Genomic DNA, 25,376 nt, shown 5'->3' with positions numbered 1-25,376 from the left:
ATTTATTTTTATTTATTTATTTTTGGCTGCATTGGGTCTTCATTGCTGCACGTGGGGGCTACTCTTCACTGCGGTGCGCGGGCTTCTCTTTGCTGTGGCTTCTCTTGTTGCGGAGCACAGGCTCTAGGCACACAGGCTTCAGTAGTTGTGGCGCACGGGCTTAGTTGCTCCCCGGCATGTGCGATCCTGCTGGACCAGGGCCGGAACCCGTGTCTCCTGCATTGGCAGGTGGATTCCTAACCACTGCACCACCCGGGAAGCCCTCTTATCTTATTTAGAATGCATGTCAGTTACAGAAAATCAAACATGTCATGTATGTAGAAGAATTCTATAGTGTTCATAAGCATAAACGCTGAAATGAACATGCAAAAAGCTTTCATATTAACCTTTACTTTCACTGACTAACTTCCAAAATGGTTAGTGATTTCCACTTCAGATCATTATCTCCAGAACCCAAATTTTATTCAATAATTAAAAGACCACCTACCTGTTTATTTTAAGTATGAAAATAACAACTATAGCTCTAGAATTTAATGAGAATATCCAGTCTCTCTAAATTGAGATGTCTAATTGGAAACTTTGCAATTCTCTCATGAAAAGCCTCAACAGTTGGGTTTTAGCCTAATTCTTTTAAAATGGCTAATTACATGCAAGGAGATATATAAGGTCTTAGACATCTGTGAGACTAGTAGGTCAGTCCACATAACGATTTAGCTCTGAATATAATTATACTACAAATAACCTATTAACTTTTCCATGCTTTGAGTTGTATAAATTATCTATGGGTACACCACAGTCAATGGAAGCAACATTTTAGAGATAATTGAGGTAATTTAGAAAAGTGTGAGAACCACAGTGATGGAACTTCAACTATCAAGACATATGAAAGTCCTAATAGACTGAAAATGTGTTCCTGGTACAAAATACTTCTGAAAGTTGCCCAAGTTCCTCTCTCAAAGGTCTCTCTTGGGCTTCCCTGGTGGCGCAGTGGTTGAGAGTCCACCTGCCGATGCAGGGGACACGGGTTCGTGCCCCGGTCCGGGAGGATCCCACATGCCGCGGAGCGGCTAGGCCCGTGAGCCATGGCCGCTGGGCCTGCGCGTCCGGAGCCTGTGCTCCGCAACGGGAGAGGCCACAACAGTGAGAGGCCCGCGTGCCGCAAAAAAAAAAAAAAAGTAAAGTCTCTCTTGTTCTATACCCTCACATATGAGAAAATCTTTCCACTGGGAGAGAATTTCTCTTGAAATTCTACTAGTGGAAAGTCCATGCTAGGTAGTGTGAGGTATACTAAAATTATTAAGAGACATACCCTGTATCCTCAAAGAGCTGACAGTCCACAGGGGAGACAGGACATAAAAACAAATAACTATACCAAGATGGTACGTGATAAGCCACAAAAGTGATACAAGCAAGAGGCAGTAGGAGTTCCTAGGAGGAAGGACCACTTCAGGTTCACAGATGAAGGAAGGCTTCTTAGAGGAAATGGTATTTGAATCACACTGAAAATGACTGAATCCACAGAGAGATCTGTGGGAGGGGAGAGCATTCTAGAAATGAATAGTTTAAAACAAGACCCAAAGGCAGAAAAGCACAAAGCCCTCAGAGAAAAATGGGAACAGCTCTCGTTGCCTGGTTGAGGGTGTATGTCAGGGGACTGGGTGAGGGAAAGGTGAGAAGCAAGTCATGGAGGTCCTGTAACTTCTGGAAAGCAGTGGAAGTGAGTACAGGGACACATGGAGCATTCCCAACAGGCTCAAAAGAAAATTGTCTATAGGACCATGTGCCTGTGGATTAGAGAGTGAGGATGTACTGGGAATAGTTCAGGTGACATAGATTTAAACAAAGATGAGGAGGAGAAAAGAAAGAGGATAGAGTAAATGTAAGAAAGAACTGATCAGATTTGATCACTGAATACAAAGGAAGGCAAAAAAGAAAAAGAAAATGGTGAGCGGTAACGGCTGATTTTAAAATTTCCAGCCTCTGTAGACAGGAGATCATAGATGTCATTACATCATAGAGCAACTCTGAGAGGCGGCGTCACTTTGGAAAAGATAACGGAAGATTCATTTTGAGGGAAACGTTTAGTTTGAGGTGACTTGAGTCACCCAGCTGGAGATATCTGACAGGTCATTTGAAATGTAGATGAGAAGTTCTGGAGAGAAGTTGGGGCTGGAGATAGGGATTTGGTACTGTGTCCGAAGTGCTAAGAGCTGAAACTGTGGAAAAGAGGACCAAGGGGAAGATGGCAGCATTGGGATAGAGGCAGTCTGAGGACAGACCCTGGGGACCTCAGACACTGGACTTCAGCACCAAGGAGACAGACCCCACCATGATGAACCAGCAAAGCTGCATCAGAAATGGCAACCCCTTGGCTTCCGGAGGTTTTCTGGATGTACCAACAGCTCCTCCCAAAGGATCTCCTAGGTAGAGCCCACCTCTACCTCCCCAAATACTGCCCAGCTCACAACCCCCTCTGAGAAACTCCCTGATCACCCTAAACAGAAATGAAGCCTCCACCCCAACTCATTTAGAAGGCTGTCGGCACATATATCCATGCAACATGATTATTTATACCGATGTCAGTCTCTCTGTCCACATCCAGCTCTATCCCTACATCTCTAAACATTCTACTACTTTCCTGCACCAGAACAAGAAACAACAGAAAATCCTTCAGATTTCTTTTTTATTTCTCCTTTAAAGTTCTTTGTCTCATGATTTCTGGTCTCAGTTCACCGCACAAAGAAAACATGAGAATATTGCAGAGAGAAAAAGAGGAGGAGAAACTGGAAAGGACAGCTGCAAAGGCCACCTTCTTCATGTTCTTTTCTGATAGATATTTTCTGTTTCTTGAGCACCAATAGGTTAGGTGTTATTCAGAGTCCACAATGAGAGATGATCCTCCACATAAATTATTCTATCCTTGTGTGATATGATCTATTTTCACTAATGATTAATTCATGAAACCCTAAGTCTTCCTATTTCCCTTCCCACACACACACTCTCCCAAAGGTTTTAACTTTAAATTATACCTCCTTACCCACCAGAAAAATCAAGTCTATAAGCCTAACTGCTGGTTAATTTGACAACTAGGTATACTTTGGGCTATAGTTTGTTACCAACACTAAATTACACTGTAATTGTTTTTCTCCAAATTTCTATTGCCTGAAGCATATTGGAGAATTTTTAAAATGATGAGCTACATATTAGGTCAGACCTGCTCAAATACTGTGATTTTAAGCTTAAATTTAAGTTTTAAGGTAGAGAATTACTTTTTTCCTGTTCACTTTCAATCTTAAAAAAGCTGTGGGTCACGACGTAATGTCATTTGAAATTTTATTTGAGGTTCGAAATGGGCCAACCTCATAACCTCTACGTGATGAACCTGTACAGGAGTGAAGGGAGGGTGATGTCCTGCAGCACAATGAGGATAAAGGTTGCGTGTTAATCCAGAGAAACTGAGCCGCTAGCAAGAAATTTCAGGGAGGCAGCCTGAACCCACAAGGAGCACGGCCTCACCATGCGAGCTGCTCACCAAACAGCTGGCTTCTTCACATGATGGAAGGTTCCCCATCACCTGAAGTGAGTACACACCTGGGAAGGGGTGGGGCAGGGACAGGTGGGTTGGGCCTGAAGGGCCCCTCAAGGCAACTCAACTCTAAGATTTGCTTCACTAATAGAAAGAAATGACTTCACCGTACATGTCTTTACCGTACATGGCAGCTTTGAGAACTAAACAGAGGAAGAGGAATACTCCCTCCTGCTCCCAGGATGGGAGCAGGTCATTCTGATCTCAGTTCGCTCAGCTATAAAATGCAGGGGTGGACAGGATGCTAAAATACCCTCAGGTTCTAAGGACCTACAGACGATTCCTTTCCCTGTGTCGGCCCCATTTGCCAAAGCCTCGTGGAAAAGGTCAGAAAACACAGCAGGGCACTCGCCTTGGGAAGCGCTTGCCCAGCGGGGTTGAATGAACGGTGCAGAGCCTGAGCCCGGGGTGGAGGGTAGACTCCAAATGGAACAGCTGAGACCCGCACTCAGGGGGCTCCCAGGCCCCCCTCTACAGCGTCACTTGCCCATCTGGACCCAGGAAAACAGCACAGAAAAGTCACAGCTAAGCCAAGGTGGCCCACAAAACACTAGTAGGTTCACAATGAATCACTTAAAAGTGTCCCCCACACAGCATTCAGTCACGTGGACGCTGTCAGACTGTTTATAGGCACGTGAGTGTCTAAAATCATGAGTCGCACATTTGCAAATAGTTCCTCATTGTAATCATGTTTCAGATTTTGAGGCATCTACTTACTGTGGTGCAATCCCTTTTTATAGTAATATTCCTAAAATGAACCCTAAGTAGTGTCTAAAGAAAGACAAGGAACAAAAAAGGAACCAACTCTGACATCATGTTAGCTGTTTCCATGAGCTAAACTGGCAACATTTGCTCCTAGGATTTGTCTAAGAACTTTCAGCTCTTGCAAGAGCTTCGTCTTTTACTTAATCCTTGTCATCAAAGCATCATTTATTTGCTAAAGAACAGGAACAGGAGTTTTCTTGACCTTAAGTCTGGTAACAAGCATAAGCATAATGGTTAATGGTACTAAGACATCGATTCAAACATGGGCGAAGTTTTTCTGTGATTTACTGGTGAAGGACAAATTTTATATATAGTTAGGTGGCAAATAATTACAGATCAATTCTAGAAACAGAAAACAGTTCTGAATAGAGTAAATATTTCTTTTCCTATGAAATCTTTAAACCAGGAGTTACTTTCTCTGGCACATAACAGCTCTCATCTCGGCTGCTCAGGGAGTCCCTAGCTAGTATGCTTTGAAGCACAGGTGAGAAGAAATGCCCTAAGCACACCTGGAATTATTCCGTCCACACCTGTCAGCTCTCCTTTTGAAAAAGTGGCTGCCATGGGGACATGCCTCAGGTCACCTTGAGGTTCATTTTTTTTAAGAAATCAGAATCTTAACTCCTTCCTTGGAAAGATACATACCATGAGATTTTTTTATCATTCATGCTCCATCTAAAACAGAAACATGCCGCTGGGAATTTCACTCCTAAAAATGACAACAAATCGTCACTCCTCTATTTCAAAACCTTCAGACTGTTAACACGCACACACATATCGAAAAATTAAGAGTTACGCGTTTGCAAATTTGAGACTGGCACTGTGCCATGATGCAATCTCTAATTCCAGTGGGGTTTCTAAAATGATCCCCATATGGAAGTAGGTCTGAGACACAGCACCTTCAGGAAATCAAGTGAACCAAGAACCTCTCAGAAATGCTTACAAACACGTCGAGATGCATTACTTTTAGGAATAACCAGGTAGACTAAAATTTAGAACTACAGAGGTACAAATGTTCCACCCATGAGCTCTATAAAGCCGAGAAAGGATAGGGAAAAAACAAGCTTGGAGAGAGGAAATTGAAAAAACTAATACAAAATCAATCTTATTCTCAATCTCTCTTCCTCTTCCCCTTCCCCCTTCCCATCTTTCACTCTGTCTCTATCTCTTATTCCAACTTTATTCAACTACTATAAACCCTTCAAAACAGCTTTCCACATGAAAACTGCTTAGATTTCCCTGGCAAATTCTTACTACCCAACATCTGAGGTGTCATGGCTTCAGATCCAGTAACAATGACTTTGAAGTCGATGAGGCTGAGATGGGGTTTGGTCCTCAAAGGCTCAGCCCAAATGGGGCAGCCTTGGGTCTTTAGGGACAGCAGCTGATATGACCTGCTCGGACGCTATTAATTCATACTTTAAAATGCAGCTTACAACACCAGTGTCAGGAACCAGGCCTGGAGTGACACCATCTCAGCTAACAGGGACCTTCCCGGGCACAGACTAGAAGAAGCTCCGCTGGGCTTCCCTATTTTTAACATCGTTTAATTAACTTTTAGAAATCAAGAGCTCCACCAATATGAAGGCATGACAGGTAATCACAGGTGACTAAAATGATTTTCCCACTAATATTTCATGTCTTTTTCTGGCACATTAACTCCCCATAACTTAGGAAATGGTAGTGCCAAACAGGCTTTTATTTTTCTTCAGCAGATTATCTTTAAAGTCCCAACAATGGTAGATTAAGGTAGTCAACCCAAATTCTTAGTTAAACGCAAAGAAAATGCAACCCTGTTGTACCCACACGCTGATTCGCCCTCTGCTGGTCCTGCCTGTCTGGGATGCAAGCCCGCCCACCCGTCCACCCCACTTACGGTTGGCCAGCCGGCTGGGCTCGGGCTGGGCGCTGTCCGCTGACTGGGTGCTGGACACCGAGGACACGCTGGAGCTCCGGACGAAGCCAAAGGCCGCCAGCTTGGCTGCCGGGAGGCGCGAGTAGCCAGGAGGACGAAGTCCAGATTTGGGTAGGTTGGATTTTGCAGCATTTGAACCGGAAGGTTTCTTTAAATCTGCTAAAATGAACCCAAGCCAGAAAAAAAATCTCAGTTGATAGCAAGATAGAGAAGACACAGATTGTGAATATTAACCCAGATCCAGCATAAACAGACCACAATTACTCTTGCACCGTCTGATTCAACACATTCACAAAGGCGTCTTTATGAGAAAGGGCCCTCACTGCGGGCCAGGTGCTAAGAGGAGGAGAGACAGCAGGCAGACGAGACCAGAACAGACAACTCACCCTACAATATGGCCATAAAGAAAGGTATAAAGTGCTTAGGGGGCTGAATGGAATGAGGACACATACTGTTGCAGGTCACCCTAGAATTGTGAAGCTGAGATACACCTCGCTTCTGACATATGATGAGTGAAGAACCCTTGTGGCCAAACATCAGCAATTATAAACTCTATGTAATAAGTCACGGAGACACATACAAAGAATCATTTAGTGGTGGCAGGAACGAGGTGAAAGAGCACAAACTGTGTAGCTGGCTGAAATCTAGTCTCTACCAATTACTACTGTGTAATCTCAGGCACTTGACCTAACACTAAGAACCACAGTTTCCTCCCGTGGAAGGAACAGGGTTGATAAAACTGGCCTGGAAGTGTTAGTGTAAGTACTACTGCTTGTAACACAGAACTTGATAGGTGCTTAAACTGAGGCTAGGTTTCATTCTCTCCTTTTTCCATTATCTGTTTTTATGTTAGTCTAAACTTCAAAATTAGTTCCCAGATACGTGCAAAGCCAGCTAATTTGAAATAATAAAACATTATTATAAGTGCATGATCTCAGCACTCCCGTGTCTGAGCTGGGCTCCATGCATAGCTACTGTGACGATCGTCCCAACCCTATGAGAATTCTCTCAATATCAGATAGAACCAGAACATTATCAACACGCAAATGCTCGTTTTTTATAAATTCATTTATTTTATTTATTTATTTTTGGCCGCGTTGGGTCTTCGTTGCTGCACGCAGGCCTTCTCTAGTTGCGGCGAGCGGGGGCTACTTTTCGTTGCAGTGTGCGGGCTTCTCATTGCGGTGGCTTCTCTTGTTGCGGAACACGGGCTCTAGGCACGTGGGTTTCACTAGCTGTGGTGCACGGGCTCAGTAGTTGTGGCTCACGGGCTGTAGAGCGCGGGCTCAGTAGTTGTGGCGCACGGGCTTAGTTGCTCTGCGGCATGTGGGATCTTCGTGGACCAGGGCTCGAACCCATGTCCCCTGCATTGGCAGGTGGATTCTTAACCACTGCGCCACCAGGGAAGCCCACAAATGCTCTTTAATATGACATTTAAAAGGAAAAAGGGCCAAGCGTCCTGCTATTCTGTATAATTGTCCTAGTCGAGCCATTTAACAACTTTCACTGCAGCCACATCTACTGTGAGTGCTTGTGCTTACACTACAGTCAGGCAACTCTTCATTATCTACTGAAAGCTCCACCAGGTTGCAGATTAAAATTAAAATGGGCTATCTGTAAAAAAAATTCAAGGTCTAAAAAATCAGTGAAGAGTCTACATATTAGAAAGCATCTATGTGTGGAAATACATCAAGAACCAACAGATGCCAGGCTGGGCCTGCAGTGCCCTTTCCTCTAGCAGCAGCTCCCCTGAGAGTGAGGCCATGGTCACTCGTATGTCCAGGTGACGGCAGAATCTGTACAACTGTGGTTTCCTGACGTCTAGGTCAGGACTAGGAAGGGGAGGAATCAGGTGAGTGCAAAGGGAAGAGGGGACAGGAGCTGGTGCTGTGAATATTCCCAACTCAGGTCTGTTCTAACGCTTGGAAAAAAATGTTCAACTAGGACAAAGAAGAAATAATCACTGTTTAACGAGTAATATTGGCCCCTTTGTATCGGAAAGTAAATGTCATGTCAATGCCTTAGAATTATTGTTCTCTGCTTCTCTAAAAGACACAAAGTTATATGAAGTAATAACTAAAAATATGTATTACTGGGTTTGTAACAGACATGGATGTAAAAAGGAGAAAGATGGAATAGAGCTAAATAGGAGTAACATTTCTGTATGCCACTGACATTAGTGTAAATATTAAGTAGATTCTGATAATTTAAGATGATATGGTAAGCCCTAGAGCAATCAGTAAGAAGATAACTCAAAAAAATATACTGAAAAAAATCACTAAAGGAATTAAAATGCTACCTTGGAAAATACTTACTCAGTGCAAGAGAAAGCAGTAATGAGTAGAGAAACAAAAAAGACATGAGGCAGACAGAAAACAAATAGCAAAATAGCGCATGTAAATCCAACTATATCAACAGTAACATTAAACGTGAATGTACCAACCAATCCAGTCATAAGGCAGAGACTGACAGACTGGATGAAAAACAAGACTGAAACATATGCTGTCTGCTGGACAGACATTTTAGATTCAAACATACAATTAGTTTAAAAGCAGAAGGATGGGAAAAGACATATCATGCAAAGAACAACCAGCAGAAAGCTGGAGTGGCTATACTGATGGCAGAAAAAACACATTTTACAACAAGAAAGAGATAAAGAGGGATATTTTATCATGATCCAAAGTCAGTAAATCAGGCAGATACAGCAGCTGTAAATATATATACATCTAAAACAGGGTCCCAAAATACACAAAGCAAAAGCTTACAGAATTGACAGGAGAAATAAACAATTCAAAATAATATTTGGAGACTTTAATACCCCACTTTCAATGATGGAACAACTAAGCAGAAGATCAACAAGGCAACAGAAGACAAACACTATAAACCAACGAGACCTACAGACATGTATAAAACACTCCACCCAACAGCAGCAGAATATACATGCTTCTCAAGTGTACACAGAACCTTCTCCAGGATAAACTAAATATTAGGCTATAAAATAAGCATCATTAAATTTAAAAAGATTGAAATGATACAAGTGCATTCCTTTCCTGTTTCTTTTCTGTTTTTTGCTTGTTTCTGTTTTTTCATCTAACGTTCCAACGAACGTTCAGCCCTGCAATACACACAGATTCAGTACTTTCATTGCTGAGACAGTTTATGGTCATTGCCAATCTACCATTGTCCAACTTACCCTCCCTGACCTTTAACAGCAGAATTAGGGCCCAGCAATACCTTGGCAGAGACAGGTGCTGGTGACATAATCAAGTAGCATCAAGGTCTGAATATATAGGAGATGAGCCTCTGTAACAAAGTAATGACACCATTTTTCTTGTACCTGGTTTTGGAACACATTGCTATTGACTGTACTGTATATTTGAAATCAAAATTGTCCATCACAACTCTGCTCCTCTGAGCTAGTCCTACCCTTTCACATTCATTATGCACAGCAACTGGAAAGAAAAGCCATAAGAAATTCACCTCCATTTGACAACATATTAAGATCCTTGTGGGTTGCACTACCATCAACTACATTCGGCAAATTCCTGCTCCCTGGATTTCTGCCCATTTTTGAATCCTGCCCCTGTCTCCTTAAACATGTCACCTGTGATTCCCTGATACTCCCTATCCCTTCTCAAAGGACTATGGTTGACTCAGCTCTGTAGACCCCCTTCTCTGTAGATGCCTGATATCAAGCCTGTTCAGCCTAGTCAAGTTGACTTTAGCCTTACAAGGGTTATCTATGATTTATTTCCATGCTTGGGTTACACAGGACTGAATTAGTTTCTAAGTACAAGCTCTAATTCTCTCCAGAAGTGAAATGTTAATGGATTTAAGTGGTGTTAACACAACTCTAAACACACGATAAAATTTCATAGAACTAAATATACATGTACAAACACACACACACACACACACACACACACACACACACAGAGGAGTGCCTGTAAAAATGAGTGAAATCAGACTAAGTTCTGTAGTCTAGTTAATAGTACTGTTCCAATATTAATCTCCTGGGGTTTTTATTCCTTTTTTTTAAATTTTCGTTGCTTATGGGAAGCAACTAAAGCAGTACTTAGAAGGAAAGTTATATCTATAAATGCCTACATTAAAAAAGGAGAAAGATGTCAAATCAATAAAGCAACCTTCCACCTAAAGACACTGAAGAAAGAAAAGAGCAAACTAAACCTAAACCAACCAGAAAGCAGGATATAATAAATAAGACAATGGAAATAAATGAAACTGAATGGAAAAACAATAGAGAGAATCAATGAAGTCAAAAGTTGGTTCTTACAAAGATCAACAAAGTTGACAAACCTCTAGCTAGACTAAACAAGAGAAAGGGAAGACAAATCTTTAAATTAGGAATGGAAGAGGGGACATCACAGCTCATTCTTCAGAAACAAAAATAATTATAAGGGAATATTAATGAACAACTATATCTCAACAAATTAGATAATCTAGTGAGACTGAAAAGTTCCAGAAAGACACAAACTATGAAAACTTACTCAAGAAGAAATAGAAAATACACCTATAACAAAAAGATGGAATTCATAATTCAAAAACTTCCCAGAAAGAAAAGTCCAGGCCCGAATGTCTTCCCTAGTGAATCATGTCAGACATTTAAAGAAAAATTTATACCAATTCTTCACAAGTTATCCAAAAATGGGGGGAGGGGTGAAGAGAACACTTCCAAACTCATTCTGTGAGGACAATATTACCTTGATACCAAAACCAGACAAAAGTATCAAGAGAAAAGAAAACTACAGACTGATATCTACTGTAGATGCAAAATCCTCATCAAAATATACAGCAGGGCTTCCCTGGTGGCGCAGTGGTTGGGAGTCCGCCTGCCGATGCAGGGGACACGGGTTCGTGCCCCGGTCCAGGAAGATCCCACATGCCGCAGAGCGGCTGGGCCTGTGAGTCATGGCCACTGAGCCTGCGCGTCCGGAGCCTGTGCTCCGCAACGGGAGAGGCCACAACAGTGAGAGGCCCGCATACGGCAAAAAAAAAAAAAAAAAAAAAAAAAAAAAAAAAATATATATATATATATATATATATATACAGCAAACTGAAACCAGCCACCTATAAAAAGGATTATATGCCATGACCAAGTGAGATTTATCCCCAAAATGAAAGACTGGTTTAACATGGAAATCAGTCAATGTACTTACATTAATAGAATAAAAAAAAACCCCACACAATTATCTCAATAGATGCAGAAAAATCACTTGACAAATTCCAACAGCACTTCATGATAAAACACCTAACAAACTAGGAAAAAATGAAAATAATCTCAACCTAATAAGGGTATCTAGGAAAAACCCACAGCTAACATCATACTCAAGGAAAACAGACTGAATGCTTCCCCCCCAAATCAGGAACAAGACAAGGATGTCTGCTCTCACCACTTCTATTCAACATTTTATGGAAGTTTCTAGCCAAGGCAATTGGGCAAGAAAATAAAATAAAAGGCACACAGATGGGAAACAAAAGGAAAACTTTCTCTAGCTATAGACGACACGAACTTGTATATTAAAAAAAAATCCTATAAAATCTACTTTAAAACTATTAGAACTAATACATGATTCAATACATGAAAATCAATTGTATTTCTATACACTTGCAATGAATAATCCAAAAATGAAGTTAAGAAAATTTCACTTACTATAGTAACAAAAAGAATAAAATACTCAGGAACTGTAATAAAGGGTCAGACTCTATTTTTTCAATGTTTGATTGATCACAGCTGTCAACTTTCAAACGCTGCACCCCCTTCTGTGCTCCCCATGCCCCTCTGTCCCACGTCTGAGAAAGCTGGAAAGAACTTAAGCCCAGTGCTCCCTCCTTTGCCACTGGGAGGAGATTCAAACTACCCAGGCCCCTACCACTTCCACTGAACCCTGCCCCATCCCATCTCTAACCTCTAACAACAGTAAAAAAGAGCTGAGCCAGTGTCCTTTCCTGGCTCTCTCAAGCCATGCCAGGCATGTTTGAGAGGCCTGCCGATCTCTCTCCAGAGACCTCAATTATGTGAGTAATGAACTTCCTCATACCCTCTTGCTTTGTGTATGGCATCATCAGTCTTGACATCCAAAACAAATTGGGGGTGGGGGTCCCTCCTACTGAGACAGGCTGGGACCTGGGGCCCTTTGCTGCAGGGCTTGCACCTGGACACACATTCCTCAGGTAACAATACAAAGAAACGATAAGGGACTAAAAATAACTGTGTGCATGTGCACTTGGGGCAAATCATAGACAAGAAGATACAGAAAGACCCAAAAAACCCAACTGCCACTTCTGAAGAGCTGGGAGCAAAAACAGGGTGTCGGGAGCAAAAGCACGGGACTGCGCATGCCCTCCTGCACTCGACACCACCAAAGGGACGGGCAAAACCCCTAAGTCACCCCTCCAGCCTGACACACCCCTGCTCTCACCCCATATAAGGAACCAGCCAGCCCCTCTTCAGGGAGCGAGCAAGGGAACCTGTGGTTTGTTCTCGCTCCCCTCTGCTGCAGCAGGGGCCCCAATAAAGCCTTGCCTGAATTTCTTGCCTGGGCTCTAGTCAATTTCTACTGATTGTGGAAGGCCAAGGACCCTGGTCGGTATCACTGCCTCTCCAGGGTGGCCACGACAATAGGTGCTGTGATCAGGATACTGAGACAGTGACCACCATCACAGGGAGTCTTTCTTCTCGCCTTGCTTACTAACTAGCTCTGCCGACTAATAGCGAGCACGCGCTTCAAGCTGCTGCTGGCTGGTTAGCTGGTGCTTTGAGCCGTGGGGCTCTGTGCTGCATTAACGAGTCCTACAGAACTTCCGTTACACAGACTTCCCCGATCTAAGGTGGAAGTGTCAGTAATCAATTGGCTTTTAGGAACAGGATTATGGGATTGGAGTGGGCCTTGGGTCACGTAGCTTCGCCTGGACCTATGTGTACATCTTGGAATGGAGTTGTGACTGACCCTTGGTTCAGGGGAAAGACTACCCTGTCCTATATGCAGGCCCACTGGGTGGTCACTCATGAAAAAGCAGTCATTAGGGGGAAAACAAGACCAAAAACAAAAGCCATCATGTGAGCGCTGAGGTCTACATTCCCAAGAGCAGATGTCTCAGCAGGACCCTGAAATGTCTCTGCTGCCGCCTGTACCTCTGTCAGAAATCCTGATCTCAGGGTTATACAGAAAAACACCCACGGCATCTCTGGGGACAGCAAAGGAGTTAATTCAAACCCTACTGAAGCCCAGGGTCCTGAAATCTTATAAAGCAACCACTGCCACGGGAGGCCCCACCCCAGACGATGCTGAGCTGAAGCTCTCTGGAAGAACGTCATCAATACAAGCAGATTAGAGAGACACCCCGCCCCCAGTAAAAACAATAAAGGAAAAAAAGACTGGGGGTGGGCGGAGGGGGAAAGAGAGAGAGAAAGAAACTGGCATTATTCATAAGAGACACAAGGTAGAAACGATACAAATGTGCATCAACTGATGAATGGAAAAACAAGATGTGGAAGGTCAATACACTGCAATATTTTTCAGCTACAAAAAGAAAGGAACTACCGATACACGTTATAACATGGATGAACCCTGAAAACATTAAGGCAAGTGAAAGAAGCCAGACACAAAAGGCTGCACATGGTATGATTCAATTATATGAAACGTCCAGAATAGGCAAATCTATAGAGACAGAAAGTAGGTTAGTGCTTGCCAGGGGCTGGAGTTTGAGGAAACGGGGAGGGCCTGATAACAGGCATAGGGTTTCTGTGAAAATGTTCTCAAACTGATAGTGGTGACGGTCGCACAATTGTGTGAATAGACTAAAAACCACTGAACTGTATCCTTTAAAAGGGTGAATTCTATCTACTATATGAATTGTGTCAATACAGCTGTTATATTAAAACAAAACTTTTTTTAAAAAGAATAAATCTTGTCTTCAGTTCAGTAACAGGCTTACACTGAGCTGGAGCAATGATGACGTTCCCAATCTCTATCAGTATCTTCAACTTCCAAAGGGCCTGTGACAGACAGAGGACTCGGTCTGTCGTCGTGAGTCCTCCACAAAAACCCCTTCTAACCGGCAGATGGAAGAAATGTTCAGCAGATCAAAGACCCTTCCAAATGAATATGACCATAATGGGGAAATTAAATAACTTTGAAAATTAATGAATATTTTAACAAAAAACCTCTAGGATCAAATATTCAAATCCCATGCAAAGGAGCTTACGTGGGCTCACTTCTTTTATTTTTATCAAGGCTCTGTATTCTGTCAAGATTTTGCCCAAAAAAAGATACAAATTCCTGTGTGAACAACAAAAGGGATTTTGCTGCTATTAAGTGCTAAAAAGATGTGTTGCTCTTTCAAAGTAATACCGTTTTTCTTTTGACAGACGAATCCTCTGAAGAATGCAAATCTTCACATTTAGAGGAAACATGAAAAGCTGTATTTATTCTCACCGTTTTTCCTTTTGTATTGATTCTCCTTTAAAAATGACTTTGTAATGCTAGAATACCTCAATCAACTAAAATCAGATTACAGTGCCTTATGGTTCAATAGTGTATTGATAAAGGTCCATCCATCATTGTCCAACATTCTTGACATCTGAGGCAGTAAGATAAAAACTTTAAGAATGTAAATGGGGAGTCAAGATGGTGTACTAGGAGGACACAGAATTCACGTCTCCTCACAATGAGGGCACCTACCAGGCGGGGGGGGGGGGGGGCCATGGACACCTAAGGCGATGGGAGGAAACCCCAGCGACCAGTGATCTCTCCTTTTGGCTTGTTCCCCACCCTCTCTTTTTTTTTTTTTCTTTTTTCTGTTGTGGTTTTATTTTACCTTGTTGCAGTTGTTTCAAATAGTTTTATTTTTCCTGATCTTTCTAATTTTATTTTGATTTTTATTCTTTCATATCATACTGCTACTTTTTTTCTTTCTTCCTTCTTTTTTTTTTTTTTTTTTTTTTTTTTGTGGTACACGGGCCTCTCACTGTTGTGGCCTCTCCCGTTGCGGAGCACAGGCTCTGGACGTGCAGGCTCAGCAGCCATGGCTCACGGGCCCAGCCACTCTGTGGCATGTGGGATCTTCCCGCACCGGGGCACGAACCCATGTCCCCTGCCTCGGCAGGCAGACTCTCAGCCACTGCGCCACCAGGGAAGCTCTCTTCCTTCCTTTTTTTTTTAATGCGCCACAAAGCTTGTGGGATCTTGGTTCCCAGGCCAGAGGTTGGACCTGAGCTCCTGTGGTGGGAGCTCTGAGTTCAAACCGCTGGACTAACAGAGAACCTCAGACCCCAGGGAATATCAATCAGACAGAGGCCTCCTGGAGGTCCTCATCTCAGCAACAAGACCCAGCTCTATCCAACTACCTGCAAACTCCACTGCTGGACGTCTCAGACCAAACAACCGGTAAGACAGGAATACAGCACCACCCATTAAAAAAAAAAAAAAAGAAACAAAAAAACACTTTGTTACAGATGAAGGAGCAAGGTAAAAACCTACAAGACCAAATAAATGAAGATGAAATAGGCAACCTACCTGAAAAAGGATTCAGAGTAATGATAGTAAAGATGATCCAAATTCTTGGAAACAGAATGGGGAAAACACAAGAAACATTTAACAAGGATCTAGAGGAACTAAAGAGCAAACAGTGATGAACAGCACAATTACTAAAATTAAAAATACTCTAAAAGGAATCAATAGCAGAATAACGGAGGCAGAAGAACGGATAAGTGAGCTGGAAGATAAAATAGTGGAAATAACTGCTGGGGAGCAGAATAAAGAACAAAGAATGAAAAGAACTGAGGACAGACTCAGAGACCTCTGGAACAACATTAAACACACCAGCATGCGAATTATAGGGGTCCCAGAAGAAGAAGAGAAAACGAGAGGGTCTGAGAAAATATTTGAAGAGATTATAGTCGAAAACTTCCCTAAGGTGCGAAAGGAAATAGTCAATCCAGTCCAGGAAGCACAGAGAGTACCATTCAGGATAAAACCAAAAAGAAGCATGCCAAGACACATAGTACTCAAACTATCAAAAATTAAATACAAAGAAAAAATACTGAAAGCACCAATGGAAAAGCAACAAATAACATACAAGGGAATCCCCATAAGGTTAACAGCTGATGTTTCAGCAGAAACTCTGCAAGCCAGAAGGGAGTGACAGGACATATTTAAACTGATGAAAGGGAAAAACCTACAACCAAGATTACTCTAGCCAGCAAGGATCTCATTCAGATTCAACAGAGAAATTAAAACCATTACAGACAAGCAAAAGTTAACATAATTCAGCACCACCAAACCAGCTTTACAACAAATGGTAAAGGAACTTCTCTAGGCAAGAAACACAAGAGAAGGAAAAGACCTACAATAACAAACCCAAAACAATTAAGAAAATGGTAATAGGAACATACATATCGATAATTACCTTAAATGTAAGTGGATTAAATGCTCCAACCAAAAGAAACAGACTGGCTGAATGCATACAAAAACAAGACCCGTACGTATGCAGTCAAGAGACCCACTTCAGACCTAGGGACACATACAGACTGAAAGTGAGGGGATGGAAAAAGATATTCCGTGCAAATGGAAATCAAAAGAAAGCTGGAGTAGCAATTCTCATATCAGACAAAATAGACTTTAAAATAAAGACTATTATAAGAGACAAAGAAGGACACTACATAATGATCAAGGGATCAATCCAAGATGCATATATAACAAATGTAAATATTGTTTACCTAACAGAGGAGCACCTCAATACATAAGGCAAATGCTAACAGCCACAAAAGGGGAAATCGACAATAACACAATAATAGTAGGGGACTTTTAACACCCCACTTTCACCAATGGACAGATCGTCAAAAATGAAAATAAATCAGGAAACACAAGCTTTAAATGACACATTAAACAAGATGGACTTAATTGATATTTATAGGACATTCCATCCAAAAACAACAGAATACACTTTCTTCTCAAGTGCTCATGGAACATTCTCCAGGATAGCCCATATCTTGGATCACAAATCAAGCCTCGGTAAATTTAAGAAAACTGAAATCGTATCAAGCATATTTTCTGACCACAACGCTATGAGATTGGAAATCAATTACAGGAAAAAACTGTAAAAAAACACAAATACATGGAGGCTAAACAGCACACTACTAAACAGCCAAGAGATCACTGAAGAAATCAAACAAGAAATGACAAAATACATAGAAACAAATGACAACGAAAACACGACAATGTAAAACCTATGGGATGCAGCAAAAGCAGTTCTAAGAGGAAAGTTTATAGTAATTCAATCTCACCTCAAGAAACAAGAAAAGTCTCAAATAAACAATCTAACCCTATACTTAAAACAACTACAGAAAGAAGAACGAAGAAAACCAAACGTCAGTAGAAGGAAGGAAATCATAAAGATCAGAGCAGAAATAAATTTAACAGAAATGAAGAAAACAATAACTAAAAGCTGGTTCTTTGAGAAGATAAACAAAATTGCTAAACCCTTAGCCAGACTCATCAAGAAAAAAAGGGAGAGGGCACAAATCAATAAAATTAGAAATGAACAAGAAGAAATCACAACTGACACCACAGAAGTACAAAGGATTATGAGAGACTACTACAAACAACTATATGCCAATAAAATGGACAACCACGAAGAATGGACAAATTCTTGCAAGGGTACAATTTTCCAAGACTGAACCAAAAGAATTAGAAAATATAAACAGACCTATCACAAGTAATGAAACTGAAACCATTAATTAAAAATCTTCCAACAAACAAAAGTCCAGGACCAGATAGCTTCACAGGCGAAGTCCATCAAACATTTTGAGAAGAGCTGACACCCATCCTTCTCAAACACTTGCAAAAAATTGCAGAGGGAGAAACACTCCCAAATTCATTCTACGAAGCCACCATCACCCTGATACCAAAACCAGAAAAAGATATCACAAAAAAAGAAAATTATAAACCAATATCACTGATGAACATAGATGCAAAACTCCTGAACAAAATACTAGAAAAACAGAATCCAACAACATATTAAAAGGATCATATTAAACACCATGATCAAGTGGGATTTATCCCAGGTATGCAAGGATTCTTCAATATATGCAAATCAATCAATGTGATACACCACATTAACAAATTAAGGACTAAAAACCATATGATCATCTCAGTAGATGCAGAAAAAGATTTTCACAAAATTCAACACCCATCTATGATAAAAACTCTCCAGAAAGTGGGCATAGATGGAACCTACCTCAACATAATAAAGGCCATATATGACAAACCCACAGCAAGCATCATACTCAATGGTGAAAAACTGAAAGCATTTCCACTAAGATCAGGAACAAGACAAGGATGTCCACTCTCACCACTCTTATTCTACATAGATTTGGTAGTCCTACCCACAGCAATCAGAGAAGAAAAAGAAATAAAAGGAATACAAATTGGAAAAGAAGAAGTAAAACTGTCACTGTTTGTCGATGACATGATACTATACAAAGAAAATCCTAAAGATGCCTCCAGAAAACTACTGGAACTAAACAATGAATTTGGTAAGGTTGCAGAATAGAAAATTAATGCACAGATCTCTGGCACTGCTATACATCAACAACGAATAATCAGAGAGAGAAATTAAGGAAACAATCCTATTTACCAATGCAACAAAAAGAATAAAATACCTAGGGATAAACCTGCCTAAGGAGGCAAAAGACTTGTACTCAGAAAACTATAAAACATGGATGAAAGAAATCAAAGATGACGCAAACAGATGGAGAAATATACCATGTTCCTGGATTGGAAGAATCAATATTGTGAAAATGACTATACTACCCAAAGCAATCTACAGATTCAATGCAAGCCCTATCAAACTACCAGTGGCATTCTTTACAGAATTAGAGCAAAAAATTTTACAATTTGTATGGAAACACAAAATACCCCAAATAGCCAAAGCAATCTTGAGAAAGAAAAACGGAGTTGGAGGAATCAGGCTCCCTGACTTAAAACTATACCATAAAACTACAGTAATCAAGACAGTATGGCACTGGCACAAAAACAGAAATATAGATCAATGGTACAGGATAGAATGCCCAGAGATAAACCCACACACATACAGTCACCTAATTTATGACAAAGGAGGCAAGAACATACAATGGAGAAAAGACAGCCTCTTCATTAAGTGGTGCTGGGAAAACTGGACAGCTACATGTAAAAGAATGAAATTAGAACACTCCCTAACACCATACACAAAAATAAACTCCAAATGGATTAAAGACCTAAATGTAAGACCAGACACTATAGAACTCTTAGAGGAAAACATAGGTAGAACACTCTTTGACATAAATCACAGCAAAATCATCGTTTTTGACCCACTTTCTACAGTAATGAAAATAAAAACAAAAATAAACAAGTGGGACTTAATGAAACTTAAAAGCTTTTGCACAGCAAAGGAAACCATAAACAAGAGAAAAAGACAACCCTAAGAATGGGAGAAAATATTTGCAAATGAAACAACAGTCAAAGAATTAATCTCCAAAATATACAAACAGCTCATGGAGCTCAATATCAAAAAAACCCAAACAATCCAATTAAAAAATGGGTGGAAGACGTAAATAGACATTTTACCAAGGAAGACATACAGATGGCCAAGAGGCACATGAAAAGATGCTCAACATCACTAATGATTAGAGAAATGCAAATCAAAACTACAATGAGGTATTACCTCATGCCAGTCAGAATGGCTATTATCAAAAAATCTAGAAACGATAAATGCTGGAGAGGGTGTGGAGAAAAGGGAACCCTCTTGCACTGTTGGTGGGAATGTAAATTGATACAGACATTAAGGAGAACAGTATGGAGGTTCCTTAAAATTCTAAAAATAGAACTACCATATGACCCAGCAATCCCACTATTGGGCATATACCCTAAGAAAACCATAATTCAAAAAGAGTCATGTACCACAGTGTTCACTGCAGCGCTACTTACAATAGCCAGGATATGGAAGCCACCTAAGTGTGCATTGACAGATGAATGGATAAAGAAGATGTGGCACATATATACAATGGAATATTACTCAGCCATAAAAAGAAACGAAATTGAGTTATTTGTAGTGAGGTGGATGGACCTAGAGTCTGTCATACAGAGTGAAGTAAGTCAGAAAGAGAAAAACAAATACCATATGCTAACACATATATATGGAATCTGTGAAGAAAAAAAAAAAAAAGGTCATGAAGAACCTAAGGGTAAGACGGGAATAAAGACACAGACCTACTAGAGCATGGACTTGAGGATATGGGGAGGGGGAAGGGTCAGCTGTGACAAAGTAAAGAGTGACATGGACATATACACACTACCAAATGTAAAGTAGATAGCTAGTGGGAAGCAGCCGCATAGCACAGGGAGATCAGCTCCGTGCTCTGTGACCACCTAGAGGGGTGGGATAGGGAGAGTGAGAGGGAGGGAGACACAAGAGGGAAGAGATATGGGAACATATGTATATGTATAACTGATTCACTTTGTTATAATGCAGAAACTAACACACCATTGTAAAGCAATTATACTCCAGTAAAGATGTTAAAAAAAAAAAAAAGACTGTTAAAGGAAGGAGGACAGGGACTGATCTGCTGAGCAGAGGATGAGTTGGGATATGTCAGGACTAGAGGTATGGAAGTCAGCTGGGGGGCAGCAGATCAGGAGAGAAGTCCGGACATTCTGGGAGCAGGGATGGAGTAGATGTATTCAAGTTACAAAATCAGCAGGTCTGCCTGACTGATTAGCTGGGGGAGTGGTGGGAAGGTGGGAGGGTGAGTAAAGAGAAATCTTCTTTGTTGTAGGAATAAGAAAAGGCCGACATCCCTGAGAAACCTCCAAGGGAACCACTGTGGTTAAGCCATGCCCCACTGGGGTCATGCACACCTGAAGACACAGCAATGTGTAGGGACTCTAGGAAGATCCTTCTCACTGCAGAAACAACAGAAGCACGCTGTGGTCAGAAGAGCCCCGCGGAAGGCTCTCCTGCAGAGCGGCTGCACCGCCTGTGGGCCACTCCCTGTGAGCAGCAAAGCAAACCCCAGCAAGGCCCAGGGTGGATGCGCGGCACCTCAACGGGTGAGGCTGCAGAGGGACGCAGGGGGCTTAGACCCCGTGCTTTTGCTCCCTTCATTACAGGTGTGTCTGTCCACAATCCGGGAATGATGATCAGGGGAAAAACTTAACTGAGATTGCTGGCTCACTGGCATTATTTAATATCCAGGCTGGAAAGGGAACTAGTGAAAGTTTTTTGTTTTGGTTTGGTTTTGTTAATGTTTCTGGAGTTGCAAAGAGATGGGTCTAAAGGTAAAAACAGAACTCTGTGCTAAATGAGCAATAAATCATCTGCAAAACCAAATAAACCTATGTATGCAGTGTGTCTTTAATGGAGGCCCAAATCTTGAGTTTTACTTCCTTATAATTATCTAAAAAATTGAGACTAAGCATTTTTGCGTTATCGGAGTATAACCGGGATCTGAGCATCTGCATTTGCATTTCTGTTTAGATCTTGTTATCTCACCTAAAGCGACTGGATTTAATCCAGAGATTCACAAATATCCAGTGACATATTTTCCACTGTATTAGAGTAAAAACCCCGCCTTGGGAGAGTTGGTCTCTCTATACATAATTGGTCGGTGTATAAATTAGTCAAAGCCTTTGTGTTAAGAGAAGGGAACTGGAAAGGGTCGGTGGGGGAGCAGGCATGAGAGAGTGCTACAAACAGAAGGACATTCGCAGCAGGGACAAGTAATGTAAATACTGCCCATGTCATACTTCTGCTGGACAGATCTGCTTATAAATAGAAGCTGTTTAAAAAGAGACGTCAAATCCAGGTGACCTTGTATTAGCGCATCTTACAGAATTAGAAGCGTTAGTCAATTACTTTTAACTGACTCTAAACCCACCAATGCTTCTAAACTGCTGTGGGTATACGTGAGGATGGAGAAAGTTCCTGGATCCTATATGTATTTGTAGTTCTCGGGGAAATCATCAGAGGCTCAGGGCTCATCGGAAGGAACAATATCTTTATGAGCAAATGCACTTGAATCATCTGTTTTCTGATCATTGGTTTTAGCACTGCAAAACAGAGGAAAAGCAAAGCACTTGCTCTCTTTGCTAAGGAAAAGACTCAGAAGATTCTGATGACCTAGCATGTCTTTTCCATGGAGCGCATGTAAAGCACAGTTCTCACACTGCTTTTGCAATACTGACGGAACAATCATTTTACACTACTGAGCAGAGCCCCAAGAGGTGCTGGTGACTAGAGTTAAGTAGAAAAGGAGACCGCCAGCTCGTGGTGGTGGACAGAACGCAGGCATTTTGTCCCTTTCTTACCAAAGGTGCCTTAAAGTGAGAGTAATTCAATTCTAAGAGGTACAATTCATAATAACAGCTAATATTTACCGACTTCCTTCTATTAAGCACTTTACCTATTTAAACCTAAAACAAGAGACAGGTACTTACCAAGCCAGATATTTCGAAAGTTTCTGGAACAGAGACGGAGGCCCCCGACTGGCAGGCAGAGGAAAGCGCAGCCTGCAGCAGACGGGAGAGCCGTGCTGCCCTGGAAAAGCAAGTGCTGACCTCCAGCCGGACAGCCAGGGCCGCAGAGCCTCTGATCCCAGGAAGGAGGAGCGAGAGGCTGAAATGATGAGGGAGACACTATAGCCTCCACCCCACTGTCTCCCTCATCAGGTCCTGCAGTGTCCAGCAGCCAGGAATTTACCCCTACCTGGCCACTCCGTGCCAAGCCCCAGGGTTAGGGGAAACAGACTCCTAAAGAGTCTGAACAAATGGACTTGATGCCCATCCAACTCAATAGTAAGCATGAATGATCACAAAGACTTCGAGAAAAGCTGCCGGCATAACACAAACAACAAAAAAATTGAGAAAAACAAAGAGAAAATCTGCCCCTGAGCATATAGAGAGAATTCAGGAAACAAAAGCTATCTTTAGGATGGGAGGGAGAGGCTATGGGGATATATGTATACGTATAGCTGATTCACTTTGTTATACAGCAGAAACTACACACTATTGAAAAGCAATTATACTGCAATAAAGATGTCAAAAAAAAGCTATCTTTAAAAAAATCTAATTATCCCTAGAGAAATTTGGGAAGATATGGCAACAATAAAAGAAAGTGCAGGGCTTCCCTGGTGGCGCAGTGGTTGAGAGTCCGCCTGCCGATGCAGGGGACACGGGTTCGTGCCCCAGTCCGGGAAGATCCCACATGCCGCGGAGCGGCTGGGCCCATGAGCCATGGCTGCTGAGCCTGCGCATCCGGAGCCTGTGCTCCGCAACGGGAGAGGCCACAACAGTGAGAGGCCTGCGTATCGCAAAAAAAAAAAAAAAAAAAAAAAAAGAAAGTGCAATCTGCTATGAAAAGACGCAATCAGAAACCAAGACGGCATCCTTGGAAATTAAAAATACCCAAACAACAATTCAAGAGAAGTGTTAGAAAATAAAGTCCAGTCAGATGGTCTACAATGAAAAATGTAAAGAATGAAGTAACAGAAAACATGTGAGAAAAACGAGACACAAGTAATCACTTTGGGAGATCCAAAAATCAAATAATAGAAATTCCAGGAAACAGAGAATTAAAACACCAAGGGTACAGATGATTCTAAAGCTTCCAGAGAGAAACAAAAGCAGGTCTCCTACCAAAAAAAAAAAAAATAATATATATATATATATATATATATATATATATATATATATATATATTTCTCAGACTGGCACCAGGTTTCTTTAGAGCACCAGTGGAAGTCTGCATGTTTTGAAAGAAAATCATTTTCAACCTAGAAAATGATATTTGATCTGGTGAATGCAGACTAAAGGCTGTCTCAGAAAGGCAAAAACTCTGTGAGTTTGCTTTCCCTGAACCCTCTCTGAGAAAATTACCGAGGATGTACTCCAGCAAAATGAACCAGGAAACACGTGGATCCATCCCAGGAAAAAGAACGAAGGGAAGTTCCAGAAGAACAACATCTAAGCTGAGGAGGCAAACAGAAGCTGTAGGACTGCAAGTCCCAGAGGCAGGCACCAGGAGAAAGCAAAAGGCATCTTGAAACAAAAAGCCCGGGACACAGTGGGTGTCCAGTAAATACATACTGCATGATTCCATTCCTCACTTCGGTTTGAGACTTTACCTGCCCAAACCACTCAATACTCTCCAACTTCTGAACCTATGCTTTGAAATCATGTTTTTATATGGTTTTGGATTAAGGAAGGACAAGAACATTTAAAGATAAGGATACAGCCCCTTTCCATGGTATAGAAAAATCCGGGAAGACAAGCTTTGTGATGAGCGCTCATATACAAGGATAAATCAGACAGAAGTCTTGAGATTCCATATCAAACAAGGTCAAAATGGCAAAACAAAAAAATGTAGATGATTCATCCTCATCCTTTACTGTCACTTTAAAAAGCAAATAAACAGAGCAGCTAATTGCAAGGTCCGTCCCCTTCAGCTGTGTCCCGTTAGAATTAGTAGTGGATTTTTGCCTGTAGAGTTGAGTTAGAGCCGCCATTACTCTTCCTTGCTTTTTATCCTTGAAGGATTTTCCCACAATCTATTCTGATGTGAACTTGACTCACAGGGTCGGGGGGTTAGTCAAATCCACCCCCTAGAACCTATCTACTTCTCTCTATACCCTACCACCACCTTGGCTATCATTTAGGGTATCCTCCATCAGTCTCTTAAAAGGTCCCTGTCTCCATCCTTGTTACCCCACCCCACTCCTGTCCCTCAGGACCTCAATACACCTCAATCCATTCTCCAAACTTCAGTCTAACAGATATTTTTTAAGTGAAATGTGATCCTATCAGTCCCTTGCTTAATATCCTTTAACGGCACCATCTTGTTCTTAGGAGAAAAGGCCAATTCCTTAACACCACTTACCACATCATTACAATCTTCTGTCTTTTTTCTCATCCTTCTTTGACATCCTATGTTCCAGGCATACCAATCTTCACATGTAGCATTCCCTCTGCCTGGAATACCCATCCACTCCCATCACCTCCTCATCCCTGACCCCCATACCTCAAATCCTTTGCTCCTTCGTACCATACTTCACCTAAG

General features: G+C 41.6%; 1 protein-coding gene across 1 annotated transcript in view; it reads right to left on the bottom strand.

Annotated features, from left to right (window-relative positions):
* Positions 1-25,376, bottom strand: part of LOC141277099 (microtubule-associated tumor suppressor candidate 2-like) — a 210,330-nt gene that overhangs the window by 170,491 nt on the left and 14,463 nt on the right. The window contains exon 3 of the mRNA XM_073795480.1: positions 6,228-6,425. Coding sequence (XP_073651581.1) covers positions 6,228-6,425 — 198 coding nt within the window. The remainder of the gene's footprint in view (positions 1-6,227; positions 6,426-25,376) is intronic.

Source organism: Tursiops truncatus, chromosome 18 (genome assembly GCF_011762595.2).
Source record: "Tursiops truncatus isolate mTurTru1 chromosome 18, mTurTru1.mat.Y, whole genome shotgun sequence".
NCBI lineage: Eukaryota > Metazoa > Chordata > Mammalia > Artiodactyla > Delphinidae > Tursiops > Tursiops truncatus.
The sequence above is the reverse complement of the archived record's forward strand: the minus strand, read 5'-3'. Positions and strand labels throughout refer to the sequence as shown.